Source organism: Rhinopithecus bieti, unplaced genomic scaffold, assembly GCF_001698545.2.
Source record: "Rhinopithecus bieti isolate Rb0 unplaced genomic scaffold, ASM169854v2 scaffold_34281, whole genome shotgun sequence".
In the NCBI taxonomy this organism is placed as follows: domain Eukaryota; kingdom Metazoa; phylum Chordata; class Mammalia; order Primates; family Cercopithecidae; genus Rhinopithecus; species Rhinopithecus bieti.
In genome coordinates this window covers 583,478-597,315 of record NW_016814762.1, presented here as the reverse complement: position 1 = coordinate 597,315, position 13,838 = coordinate 583,478, and the positions used below count along the sequence as shown (strand labels likewise).

Sequence of the window (13,838 nt, the reverse complement as noted above, 5' to 3'; positions counted from 1 at the left end):
TGTGTTTGATCTCTTTCATTCCCCCCTTTCTCAGGAGACTGAGGGTCCAATCTTGGATCCCTATAAGGTTATCTCTGCTTCTTCTGCGCCCCTGAGGTCTAGGGGTTGATATTGGGTGCGGAGAACCATAAGTTGGATGGTGTTGAACCTTTCTCTAACAAATTGCAATATTTTATTAATAACGCATGGTCCTATTGTGAGCAGGAGCAAGAGGGTTATCAGTGGCCCAATGAAGGGGCTAGGAGAGAGAACATGGAAGAGTTCCACCAGTTATTAGCGGCTGAGGCAAACTGCTGCCTCTTCATTTCTAGGCTTAACTTGTGTAACTGTTGTACCCGACTTTCCACTAGCCCCGACTCATTTATATAAAAACAGCACTCTTCTTTGAGGAACATACAGGTGCCCCCTTTCTCAGCGGTGAGTAAATCTAAAGCTCTCCGATTTTGGAGGGTTACTTGTGCTAGAGAGGTGAGTTGCCGCTGGAGGGAGGCAAGGGATTCAGCCGACGCTTCCATTGCGACGGAGAATTGCTGGAACAGCTTGTCATTTTCCACTATTGAGTGGCCTAGTGCCCCCCCCGCCAACCCAGCTGCGATAAGGGATGTGGAAAGGGAGATTCCAGCGACAAGGGGTAGGAACACTGCCCGTTTATGTCTAAGGGCCTCGTCAAAGACGGCACCTGTCCAGCCCAGGAACTCAGCTGGTGTCAGTAAAGTTAGCCGGGGGACCAGAGTGACAGGGAGGCATATCCGTCCGTCAGGAGACTCCCCAGACAAATTTTTAAACAGTGTACCATTGCACCAGAAAAATATGCCAGGTGGGGCATACAACGGGGTACTAGGGAGGGCAGCTGTGTGGTTACAGAGACTGGAGTTGGTAGCCGAATAGCAGTAGGGGAGCTTTTCTTGGTTCGGATTACGGTATAGGAGGACATTTGACACCGGAGCAGCAGACGAGGGTTTTACAGTTTGGTTGCTGGGTGAGGTAGACAGGGGGACAGCAGTCAGTGGCGGACGCCCTAGAGCTGCACACATAAAGCAAGAAGACAAGTCGCCTAGGCCCGTAAGGTTGGCGACCATTAGCCCCTCCTGCAGTAGGGTTAGCCACGAAAAGGGACGTAGGTCCTGTAACAGTTTTTCTTCCTGTTGGTGGATGTTCCCGTGGACTAGGGACTGGACTTGGACTAGGCTGCGCCACAGATATAAGTGACTACTGGGCCAAGTACTGGTGGAGGAATAGTAGACAGCCCCATGCTGTGGCGAGGTCCACCGGGAATCCCATGGGTCTTTAATTATCCAAGTATAGGTGCCTGCACCGTGATAGAAGTTCCACCCGGTTTGTGTCCACTCTCTGACCGAGTGGGTTTTACAGTAGCTATAGGGGCATCCTGCACTCATTCGCTTCCAATAATTTTTACAGTTGTGTTGGGCCTGATCAAATTCGAAGCAGATCGTGGGTAATGCCGGTTTGGCAACCTGAAACCCAGTGAAGTTGAGGTAAATTGGGGTACTACATCCAGAGGGGGGGCAATCTGCACTAGCTAGCAATTTGCCAGCTTGGGGGGTTTCTCCTGGGTGGGTTTGGTTCTCATAGAGCCAGAACCTCCAAACAAAGGGGTTAGTAGCTGGATTTGCAGTGAGCGGGGAGGATAGGCGCAGGAGGCACAAAGTCACAAAGAAAGCTAACATAGTTACAGTGGGTTGCGGCGCCGGCGCAGTGTCAGCTTCAAAGGATTGTCCTTAGTTCGATCTATTGTCCAAGTATCCGCAGTCCCTGGCGTCTCCACGCCTTGCTGGAGGAGATCTGCCGCTGGGTTCACCGGCCTGACGTGGGTGTGATGGATCCACGACGCGATGCCCTCAACCTTGAGAGCGGTAGGGGTGGTTAGGAGTACCTGGAATGGTCCTTTCCACCGTGGCTCTAAGCTTTCTTGCCGATGCCGCTTGACCAAGACCCAATCTCCTGGTTGATGTGAATGAGGTGTAGGCGAGGGTCCAGACTCATACAATTCTCGCAGTCGAGGCCACACTTCCTCCTGGACTCTCTGTAGAGCTTGCAGGGAAAATAAGAACTCAGAAACACTTTCTAAGTCTGGGTTCAACAGGTCACTTTTTAAGCTGGGAATTATAGGTGGGGGGTGACCATACATGATCTCATATGGGGTAAGTTTTAACCTATAGGGGGTGTTACGAGCCCTAAACAGAGCGTAGGGGAGTAAGACTACCCAATTAGCGCCAGTCTCCATGGTCAATTTCGTTAAGGTCTCTTTTAGGGTCCGATTCATTCTTTCTACCTGTCCTGAACTTTGGGGTCGGTAAGCACAATGTAATTTCCAATCAGCCCCAAGGATGGAAGCCAGGTCCTGACTTACCTTAGCGACGAAAGCCGGTCCATTGTCAGACCCTATCTGGACAGGAAAGCCATACCTGGGGAGGATTTCTTCTAAAATTTTCTTTACAACAACCTGTGCAGTCTCGCGTTTGGTTGGGAATGCCTCAGTCCATCCTGAAAAAGTATCTATGAAGACTAATAAGTATCGGTACCCATATTTACCTGGTTTAACCTCAGTGAAATCCACTTCCCAATAGACTCCAGGCCTGGTCCCTCTTAACCTCGTCCCAACAGTTTGGGACTGACTATAAGCATTGTTGAGTAGACAAACCTTGCAGTTTGCAGCTATCTTGCCGGCCTTTTCAGCCACATGCCTAATTTTAAGCTTGGTGTGTCTGATTAAGTCTATCATCCTTTGGGCCCCCAAGTGAGTGGACCTGTGGATACGTTCTAGCACTTGCTGTCCCAGCCTTTCAGGTAGGACGATGTTGCCACATGTATCTGTCCACCATCCATCTCGAATCTGTTTCATTGGGAGCTTGTCTATCCACCGTAGGTCTTCTTCTGAGTATTCAGGGTTATAGGGTAAATCTCGAGATCCTGGGTCAGGGAGTTGGAGTGCAAGGAGCCGATCGAGAGCTTTTGCAATTTCTTTGGCAGTGGAGTCCGCTAGGTTATTGCCCCGGGCGACTGGACTGACTGGTTTCTGGTGTCCTGGGCAATGCACGATGGCCAGTTTCTTTGGCCTCCACAGGGCTGCTAGTAAATCAAGGATTTCTTTTTTATTTTTAATGTCCTTTCCTTCTGCTGTGAGCAAACCTCTTTCCCTGTAAATAGCCCCGTGCACATGTGCTGTGGCAAAAGCATACCGGCTGTCAGTGTAAACTGTCAGCTTGTGGTTTGCTCCTAATGTAAGGGCCTGGGTGAGTGCTATAAGCTCGGCTTTTTGTGCCGACGTCCCGGGGGGTAATGGCTCGGCCCAAATTACCTCAGTTTCCGAAGTTACTGCCGCTCCTGCATACCTCTGTCCTTGGTGGACAAAACTGCTTCCATCGGTGAACCAGATGAGATCGGCGTCGGGTAGTGGGTGGTCTTGTAGGTCTTCCCTGACTCCGTGTACCTGGGCCAGTATCTCGGAGCAGTCATGGAACGGGGTTTCTAAGTCTGGATTTGGCAATAGTGTCGCTGGGTTTAGGGTCGTTGGGGGCAGGAAAGTTATCCTGAGGGGGTTTTGCAGTAGCCCCTGGTAGTGGGTGAGCCGGGCATTGCTAATCCATCGATCAGGCGGCTGTCTGAGAACGCCTTCAATGGCATGTGGAGTAGTGACCCGTAGCTCCTGTCCCATGATAAGCTTATCAGCATCCTGCACCATCAGGGCGGTTGCCGCGATTATTCGGAGGCAGGGCGGCCATCCTGCGGCTACGGGGTCCAATCTTTTTGACAGGTAGGCCACTGGCCTCCGCCAGGGGCCTAAATACTGAGTTAATACCGCTTTGGCAACGCCCCTGCTTTCGTCCACGTATAAGTGGAAGGGCTTGGAGACATCAGGGAGTCCCAGCGCGGGGGCTGATAACAGAGCGGTTTTGATCTGTTGGAAGGCCAACTCAGCCTCTTCCGTCCAATTGAAGGGCTGCTGTTCCTTTGTTGCCTGGTATAGGGGCTTGGCTAACTCTGCAAACCCGGGTATCCATAACCTACAACACCCCGCCGACCCCAGGAATTCTCTTACTTGTCGCGTTGATTGGGGTCTAGGGATACGTAGGACTGTCTCTTTCCGGGCACTGGTTAACCAACGTTGCCCCCCTTTTAACAGGTATCCCAGATAGGTTACCTCTGATTTGCAGATTTGAGCCTTTTTTGCTGAGGCCCGGTAGCCTAGCTTCCCCAAAGTCTTTAGGAGGTCTTCGGTTCCTTGAACACAGGCTTCCGGGGATTTGGCCGCTACTAAAAGATCATCAACATACTGCAAAAGAGTTATTTCAGGGTGTTGCCGTCGGTACTCACCCAGATCTTCGTGGAGGGCTTCGTCGAACAGGGTTGGCGAGTTCTTGAATCCCTGTGGCAATCTGGTCCATGTTAGCTGGCCGTTTATACCCCTCTCGGGGTCTGTCCATTCAAATGCAAAAAGCTCTTGACTTTTGGGAGCCAAGGGTAGGCTGAAAAAAGCATCTTTTAAATCAAGGACAGTATACCACTGTTTTTCAGGGTTCAAAGTACTTAAGAGGGTATATGGGTTGGGTACGGTGGGGTGTATGTCCATGACTCTTTTGTTGACTTCTCTTAAATCTTGCACCAGCCTATAGTCTTTACTATTAGGTTTACGGACAGGTAACAACGGAGTGTTCCACGGCGAGTGGCAGGCGCGTAGAACTCCTTGGTCTAGAAGCTGGTGGATGTGGGGCGTAATTCCCTTTTTGGCCTCTAGGGGCATTGGGTACTGCGGAACCCGAACCGGGTCTGTCCCAGGCTTAACTTCAACAAATATGGCGGGGCGGTGTTTTGCCAGCCCTAAGCCCCCGGTTTCTGCCCATGTTTCCGGGAAACGCTGGAGCCAGGAGTTGATATCTTGATCAGGAGGCACTTGCTCCTGATGGAGTCTATATTCATCCTCCAAGGTGATAGTGAGGATGGATATTGGCTTGTTTTGAGAGTCAGTCACTTTGGGACCCCCTGACTGGAAGTGAATTTGGGCTCCCATTTTTGTTAATAGATCTCTCCCCAACAAGGGGCAAGGGCTCTCGGGAATAACTAGGAAGGAGTGAGACACCTTTCCTGTTCCCAAGTCTACGGTCCTCTGAGTTGTCCAAGGATATTTTTTAATTCCTGTGGCTCCTTGTACCCAAGATGAATTATCAGACAATTTTCCATAAGGCTTGACCAAAACTGAATGTTGCGCCCTGGTATCGACTAGGAACTGAACCGGGGACCCCTCCACTTGCAGAGTTACCCTAGGTTCGGGGAGGGGGTCCGAACCCCGTCCCCCCTAGTCGGAATCCTGGGTAACAAGTATGGGGGTAGGTCTTCGCAACCCTGAGTCCGACTGCCTCTTTTTCTTTGGGCAGTCTTTAATCCAGTGGCCATGTTCTTTACAGTAAGCACACTGATCTTTTTCTAACTTTTGCTTAGGGCCTTGTGCTTGTTTTTTTCTTTGGTTTTTCTCTGCTTGAGGGAAGGCAGCCACCAGGACCCTGGTCATCTCTTTGGTAGCTTTTAACTGCCTTTCTTCTGGGGCATCCCTATTGTTGTATACCTTACTGGCAATGCGGAGGAGATCCTGCACCTGTTTTCCTTCTAAATCTTCTAGTTTTTGTAACTTTTTCTTAATATCTGGTGCTGCCTGGTTTACAAAGGACATTACTACCGCTGCCTGATTCTCAGGTGCTTCTGGGTCCATAGGGGTAAACTGTCTGAAAGCTTCCATTAACCTTTCTAGATAAACGGTAGGGCTTTCTGTCTTTCCCTGCAACACAGAATACACTTTAGCTAAATTAGTGGGCTTGCGAGCTGCCGCCCGGAGACCTGCCATTAGAGTCTGGCGGTAAATGAGCAGTCGTCCCCTACCTTCTGCGGTGTTGTAATCCCATCTAGGTCTGGTTAGAGGGAAGGCTGCATTGATGAGGTCAGGATTGGGGGTCGGTTGGCCGTCATCTCCGGGAACCAGTTTTCTGGCCTCAACCTGTATCCTTTCTCCTTCTTCCGTCGTGAATAGAATCGGAGGAGTTGCTGACAGTCGTCCCAAGTAGGCTGATGGGTAAACATAACACTGTCTAATAATGATGTTAGGTCCTTAGGGTTGTCTGAGAACCGGGCATTCTGGGATTTCCAATTATACAGATCACTAGTGGAGAAGGGCCAATACTGGAGGCGGGAGAGCCCAGTATCATCGGGGGGTCCTATTTCCCTGAGGGGTAGCGCTGTAGTGGAGTCGGGGGGCCGCGAAGCCTGTTCGCGTTGGGCACGGCCGCGCGTCCGTCCCGCCGGCCCCCCAGGACTGCTTTCGCTTCCCACCACTGCCGGTGCTGCCGCGGCTTCTCGGTTTTCGCGTTCTCTCGGGGAAGCAGCCGGCGGAGCCTGGAGCTGAGGGCCGGGGTGTGTGTAAGGCGGGGGTTCTAACGACAGGGGGTCTTGGCTGTCAGACAACACAGGGGCAGGAGGGGCGGATGGGATCTTTTGTCTCTGGGAATTTTCCGCAGGCTGCGTGACTAACGCCTTACAGGGCTCAGGGGCTAGCACGAAAGGGATCAGCCAAGGTAGCGGATCTTCCACAAGGTCTTGCCATACCAAGATGTAGGGGATCTGATCAGGATGCCCCGAACGTCCTGGTAGGAAAATTTTAGTTTTGACCTTAGTGATAATAGGGAGGCAAAATGTTCCCTCGGGAGGCCACCCTACGCCGAAAGCGGGCCATTCTGAGCGGCAGAAAGTTATCAATTTCCCTTTCTTTAGCTCTACACTAAGGTCATAGCCCCTAGCTTTGACATCTTTAAAGTTATTTAAGAGGAGAGAGAGTGGAGTACTCTGGGCGCCGCCCATTTCAGGAACCCCTGGAGGTAGAGAAAGGGATACAGAGAAATATCAGCAACAGGATTTGAAGTAACTTTTGTCTCGTCCAGTGGCTCCTGAAAAGTGAAAGTGAGTTCTAAACAAGTAACAGTCAGTTTACAACAGCAACAACAGACAACAGTTCCGCAAGCGCGTCTCGGGTTTAATTCCCGATCAGAATCAGACGGGCCAACAGAATACAGAGGCCCCAGATGGGCACCGGAGGACGTCTCCTACCGGTCCCTGGTGGCTGTCTTATAGCGCGTCCGCCAAGACTATGCCAACCTCAGTACAGATCCTGCGAGATTTCTTAGACAAAGACGAACAGAGACAAAGCCGGCTCACTTACTGATCAGTGATGATCCGTTGACCTGGGGTCTGGTGGGCTTGGGGGAAATCCCGGACGAGCCCCCAGATGTTGTGCCCCAGTCCTTTAATTCCCCAAAGAAGACCACCAGAATCCGAGGTCAAAGCCAAACGGCAAGGATCTTTAATACAAGTTCGAACCTGGACTCCCGACCAAAAACTGTTCGAGAGCCCCCGGCTGGGTCTGAGACAGCGTTATATAGTCAGCAGTAAACAGGCACAGAGTCACAGGGGATTTTTATGCAATACAGGTTTGGGATTGGCTGATATTTGAACAAGGCGATTTGGCCGTTTATGATTGGTTCCCGCCTTCTGGGAGTTTCAGTTACTCTTTCAAACACTCATGACCTTTATCAGGGGACTCTCCAGGTGGTGTTTTTCCAAAGTTGAGATATATGGAGGAATGTGTTTGTGTTTGTGCTGGGCTCAGGAAGTTGGGATATGTGGAGGAATGTGTTTGTGCTGGGCCCAGGGCTGAGGAATGTGTGAATGTGTTTGTGTTTGATCTGTTTCACAACCACACACACACACACACGAAAATGTGGCCCACATTAAAGAGAGAAAACACTCAATGGTAGCAGACTGAGAGAAGGCTTAGATTAGATATTGGAAAGAGACTTTGGAATTACTATAATAGAACTCCTAAATTACCTTGAGGAAAAGGTGGGCTCTGTATACATGAAGAGATGGAAGAATTTCAGTAGGGCAGGGACAGTTTTTTTTTTTTTTTAGTCAAATGGATTGGTTGGGCATGGTGGCTCACGGCTGTAATCCCAGCACTTTGGGAGGCCGAGGCAGGTGGATCGCCTGAGGTCAGAAGTTTGAGACCAGCCTGGCCAACATGGTGAAACTGCGTCTCTACTAAAAATATAAGAATTAGCCGAGTGTGGTGGCAGGCACCTGTAATCCCAGCTTCTTGGGAGGCTGAGGCAGGATAATCGCTTGAACCCGGGAGGTGGAGGTTGCAGTGAGCCAAGATCGTGTCACTGCACTCCAGCCTATGGGACAAGAGCGAGACTCAAAAACAACAACAAACAAATGGATAATGTTGGGGACAAAGATACAAGAGAAGAAAACTGCAAACCAATATCCTTCATGGATATACATGCGACAGTCTTCAACAAAATGCTCAGCAACCAAATCCAACAGCACACTACAAAAGATTATACACCATGATCAAGTGGGATCTGTCCCAGGAAAGCAAGAGTGGTTCAACATATGAAAATTAATTTATGTAATAAACCACATAGTAGAATGAAGGGAAAAACCATGTGGTCATCTCAGTTGATAGAGAAAAAAACCTTTGACAAAACTCAGCAGCCTTTCATGATTTAAAAAAAACCAAAACAGCCAGGCGCAGTGGCTCATGAGTGCCTGTAATCCCAAGCACTTTGGGAGGCCAAGGCGGGCGGATCACCTGAGGTCAGGAGTTCAAGATTGGCCTGGCCAACATGGTGAAACCCCGTCTCTACTAAAAATACAAAAATTAGCTGGGCATGGTGGTGGGCGCCTGTAATCCCAGCTACTCCAGGAGGCTGAGGCAGGAAAATCGCTTGAACCCAGGAGGTGGAGGTTGCAGTGAGCCGAGGTCGCACCACTGTACTCCAGCCTGGGTAACACAGCGAGACTCTGTCTCAAAAAAAGAAAGGCAAAACAGCAAACTGGGAATAGAGGGGAATTTAGTATGATCAAGGGGATTCTTGAAAAACGCACAGCTAACATCATACTTAATGGTTAAAGACTGAAAGGTTTCCCTCTAACGTCAGGAACAAGACAAGGATGCTTGCTTTCACTACTGCAATTCAGCCTTATGCTATAAGTCCTAGCCAGAGCAATTAGGCAATAAAAAAGAAAAAGAAAAGACATAGAAAACAAAGACACAGACACATTCTCTCTCTCTCTCTCTCTCTCTGTCTGCCTCTGTCTCTGTCTCTCTCTCTCTCTGCCTGTCTCTCTCTCTCTCCCTCTCCCTCCCCACTTCTCTCCCCCTCTCTCCCCCTCTCTCTCTCTCCCTCTGTCTCTCTCCCTCTCTCCCTCTCTCCCTCTCTCCCTCTCTGTCTCTCTGTCTCTCTGTTTCTCTCTCCCCTGAAGATTATTGAAATTGTTTGCTTAAGTAGGCATTTAACTGGGTTGGAGTCAGCCTGGAAAACTTGTCTCCCTGAGGTTGGTGGCAGCTCAAAATCTCATTTCAGTTTTAGCCTTAGCTAGGCTGCTTGGGGTCTGTCCTGTTTGATCATGTTTAAGAAGTCAGCCAAAGAAAGGTTTGGGCAGAGTTTCTATGTATAGCTTGGAGCTCCCTGCCTCTGACTCCTTTCTGGGGTTTCCTTATCACTTTCCAGAGGCTTTGGTCTGTAGGTTTGTTTTTTTCTGTTTTTTTGTTGTTGTTGTTGTTGTTGTTGTTGTTTGTTTGTTTTGTGTGTGTGTGTGTTTGAGATGGAGTCTTGCTCTGTCACCCAGGCTATAGTGCAGTGGTTCAATCTCGGCTCACTGCAACCTCCACCTCCCGGGTTCGCAGTTCTCCTGCCTCAGCCTCCCAAGTAGCTGGGACTACAGGTGCATGCCACCATGCCTGGCTAATTTTTTGTATTTTTAGTAGAGACAGGGTTTCACTGTGTTAGGATGGTCTTGATCTCCTGACCTCATGATCCACCCGCCTCGGCCTCCCAAAGTGCTGGGATTACAGGCGTGAACCACCGCGCCTGGCCACGGGCTATAGGTTTTTTATGGAAGTTTTAGCTGGTCTGTAAGGCATGGACTATGGCTTTTTCTCAGGTTAAAAGCCATAAAAACAGGAAACATGCCCTTTGTAATAACACATATGTTATAACGTATATGTTTCAACTCGCCTCCAGTATCTGCTTGTTTTTGGTTGCTCTCAATGAGGTCATTCTTTATGTTTTTTCCAGTTTATAGTTGTTATCTGCAGGAAGATGGGTCAAGTCGGTGCTACTCAGCCATCCATGTCTCCCTAAGTGCTATTTGTATACATCTTCAGGTTCTATTTCTTTTAACTGCCTGCTTTCTTGTGATCACTGTTATTGCCTCCAGCAGCTCTCCCATGTCAGTCTAATATAATTAACCTTAGCAGTAGTGAAGGATACCAAGGAAAGTCAGTTAGCCCAGGCCTGTTAAGTCAGTTGAAATTGTAAGTTTATAATATATGCAATGGGGTTTTCAGACTCTTTCTACTAAAAGTGCCTCGGATTTAACAGTCTGTTAGAGGACCTTCCCATATACCCAAATCTTTAGGTCCAGTCTGAATGGTTAATGTTGCCCAGAGTGCAGAATCAGTATTTCTTTTGTGTTTTCTACAGCAGAGTCAGAAAGCTTTGTACAATTTTGGTCTATCTAGATACTTATCTTAAAAAAAAAAAAAAACCCACATCCCTTTATATAACATATCCAATGTTTTATTTCTTAAACAAATTTGGAAATTTGGAGGGCTGCTCACTGGTTACTTTTGGTTGTATTTTTTGAAATAATATTTTGTGTATCAATAGTATATGATAGAGATATAATAGACTTACTATTGTTGGCTTATTGTAAAATGCAAATGGATAATGAATTGTGCTTTTCTGTGTTTCTTCTTCCTGATTAGCTCCTGGGCTATAACGAAAAGCCGATAAATCTACAAATGTTTATTGGGACAGCAGATGATCGATATTTACGACCTCATGCATTTTACCAGGTGCATCGAATCACTGGGAAGACAGTCGCTACTGCAAGCCAAGAGATAATAATTGCCAGTACAAAAGTTCTGGAAATTCCACTTCTTCCTGAAAACAATATGTCAGCCAGGTATTTTGAAATATACCTAAAATGTGCAGTTCTTTTTTTCTCTATACTTTCAGAAAAAAATGTAAATATGTTTTTGAATATAAATATAAAATATTGTTCTAATGGTATTACATAAATAATGTACATTTAGTATATTTTCTAAGAGTGGTAGCATATTTCCAGAAGGAAAATTCAATTCAGTAAGTGTTTCTATACTATATACTACCAGGCAAGCCATTATCCTAGGTGAGAGGGATATAAATACTGTATCTGGATTTTCATCAAATGGCTCACAGTCTATCTAATAGGGTAGACAATAAATAAACAATTATGATACAATTATGATTTTTTTATTTCCTTAAGGAAAACTTTTGACTTTACCTCCAGGCATCCCACTTGACCCATTTCCAAATAAGATAAGGTGGCCAACTTCTGAAAGAGAATGCAATAGAGTTTTGTACCAAGAGATTAGTTAGGATTATATATAGTTGCCTCTAATAGAAACCTGATATGCAGTGGCTTGAACAGTTAGAGGTTTAGTGTTTTATCACATAAAAGAAATATACAGGTAGACATTTTAGGGCTAGCACAGTAGCTGCGTAAGTCATTAGGGCCCCAAGCAAGTTTTTTCTTCTCTGACATCTTTAGCATGTGGTTTCCATCCTAAAGATTGTCTTACGATCTAAAATGGCTGCTGGAGCTCTAGCCATGACATCCTTATTACCAGAAGGGATAATAAAGAGAAAGGTATGGAGGAAGGGTAAAAGGGAACTTCCATTGGAGTTGAATCCTCTTTTAAGAGCCTTTCTCTAAAACCTACTTAACAACTCTACATCTCATTGATCATGCTTATATGTAAGGAACACATGGTTATGTTTACCAGAACACATTGTCACCTCAAATAATTTAGGGAGGCCAAGCACCATGGCTCATGCCTGTAATCCCAGTACTTCAGGAGGCCGAGGCAGGCAAATCACCTGAGCTCAGGAGTTTGAGACCAGCCTGAGCAACATGGCAAAACCCTGTCTCTACTAAAATTACAAAAATTAACCAGGTGGAGTGGTGCCTGTCTGTAGTCCTAGCTGCTTGGAAGTCTGAAGTGGGAGGATTGCTTGCCCGGGAGGCAGAGGTTGCCATTAGCTGAGATAGCGTCACTATACTCCAGCCTGGGCAAGAGTGAGATCCTGTCTTTAAAAACAAAAAAACAGGCCGGGCGCGGTGGCTCAAGCCTGTAATCCCAGCACTTTGGGAGGCCGAGACGGGTGGATCACGAGGTCAGGAGATCGAGACCATCCTGGCTAACACGGTGAAACCCCGTCTCTACTAAAAAATACAAAAAAACTAGCCGGGCGAGGTGGCGGGCGCCTGTAGTCCCAGCTACTCGGGAGGCTGAGGCAGGAGAATGGTGTGAACCCGGGAGGCGGAGCTTGCAGTGAGGTGAGATCCGGCCACTGCAAGTGCCAGCCTGGGCGACAGAGCAAGACTCCGTCTCAAAAAAAAAAAAAGAATAAAAATAAAAACAAAAAAACAAACAAAACAATGTAGGGGCCTGTTACTAAGGAAGAAGTAAAGGAAGGTTATGGAGTAGGCACCTATCAATGGGTAGTAGGCACAACCAGGCATGGGAAACTTAGATTTTTATAACAGAAATTGTTTTCAAACTACACTACAGACTTTTTTTTTTTTGAGATGGAGTCTTGCTCTGTCGCCCATGCTGGAGTGCAGTGGCATGATCTCGGCTCACTGCAAGCTCTGCCTCCTGGGTTGATGCCATTCTCCTGCTCCAGCCTTCTGAGCAGTTGGGACTACAGGCGCCCACCACCACGCCTGGCTAATTTTTTTGTATTTTTAGTAGAGATGGGGTTTCACCGTGTTAGCCAGGATGGTCTCGATCTCCTGACCTCGTGATCCTCCCATCTCGGCCTCCCGAAGTGCTGGGATTACAGGTGCGAGCCACCGCACCTGGCCCACAGACCTTTCTTAAGGTGGGAATAACATCCATCCCAGGCTACTGCAAGAACAGTACTCAAGAACCCAACCCAGCAAATCATTGCAAAGGGGCTATGACGGAGTTTTTTCATGGCAAAGGCAGACAGCTAAGCTGATAATCTCTACTCTTTATTTATTTTTTTTAAGACAGTCTCAGTCTGTTGCCCAGGCTGGAGTACAGTGGCACCATCTCGGCTCACTACAACCTCTGCCTCCCAGGCTCAGGTGATTCTCGTGCTTCAGCCACCCAAGTAGCTGAGATTACACACTGTGCACCACCACTCCTGGCAAATTTTTGTATTTTTAGTAGAGACAGGGTTTTGCCATGTTGACCAGGCTGGTCTCGAACTCCTGGCCTCAAGCAGTCCACCTGCTTTAGCCTCCCAAAGTGCTGGGATTGCAGATGTGAGCCACTGCACCGGCCTTAAACATTTGTGTTCTATAATGTAGAAAGAACTTTGGAATCTCAGCCTGTATTTATTCCGATACACCAGGCATCCTATTGGACACATTTTCAAATAAGGTAAGGTGCCCAATCTCTGAATGAGAGTACAAGTAAACTGGCACAGGACAGGGATGCCCTCTCTCACCACTCCTATTCAACATAGTGTTGGAAGTTCTGGCTAGGGCAATCAGGCAAGAGAAAGAAATAAAGGGTATTCAGTTAGGAAAAGAAGAAGTCAAATTGTCCCTGTTTGCAGATGACATGATTGTATATTTAGAAAACCCCATTGTCTCAGCCCAAAATCTCCTTAAGCTGATAAGCAACTTCAGCAAAGTCTCAGGATACAAAATTAATGTGCAAAAATCACAAGCATTCTTATACACCAGTA

The 13,838-nt window shown here is 47.6% G+C and overlaps 1 protein-coding gene across 1 annotated transcript in view; it reads left to right on the top strand.

Annotated features, from left to right (window-relative positions):
• NFATC3 (nuclear factor of activated T cells 3) overlaps nucleotides 1–13,838 on the top strand; it is a 160,956-nt gene that overhangs the window by 78,337 nt on the left and 68,781 nt on the right. Inside the window, exon 4 of the mRNA XM_017852188.1 lies at nucleotides 10,838–11,037. Within this exon, the coding sequence (XP_017707677.1) occupies nucleotides 10,838–11,037 (200 nt within the window). The remainder of the gene's footprint in view (nucleotides 1–10,837; nucleotides 11,038–13,838) is intronic.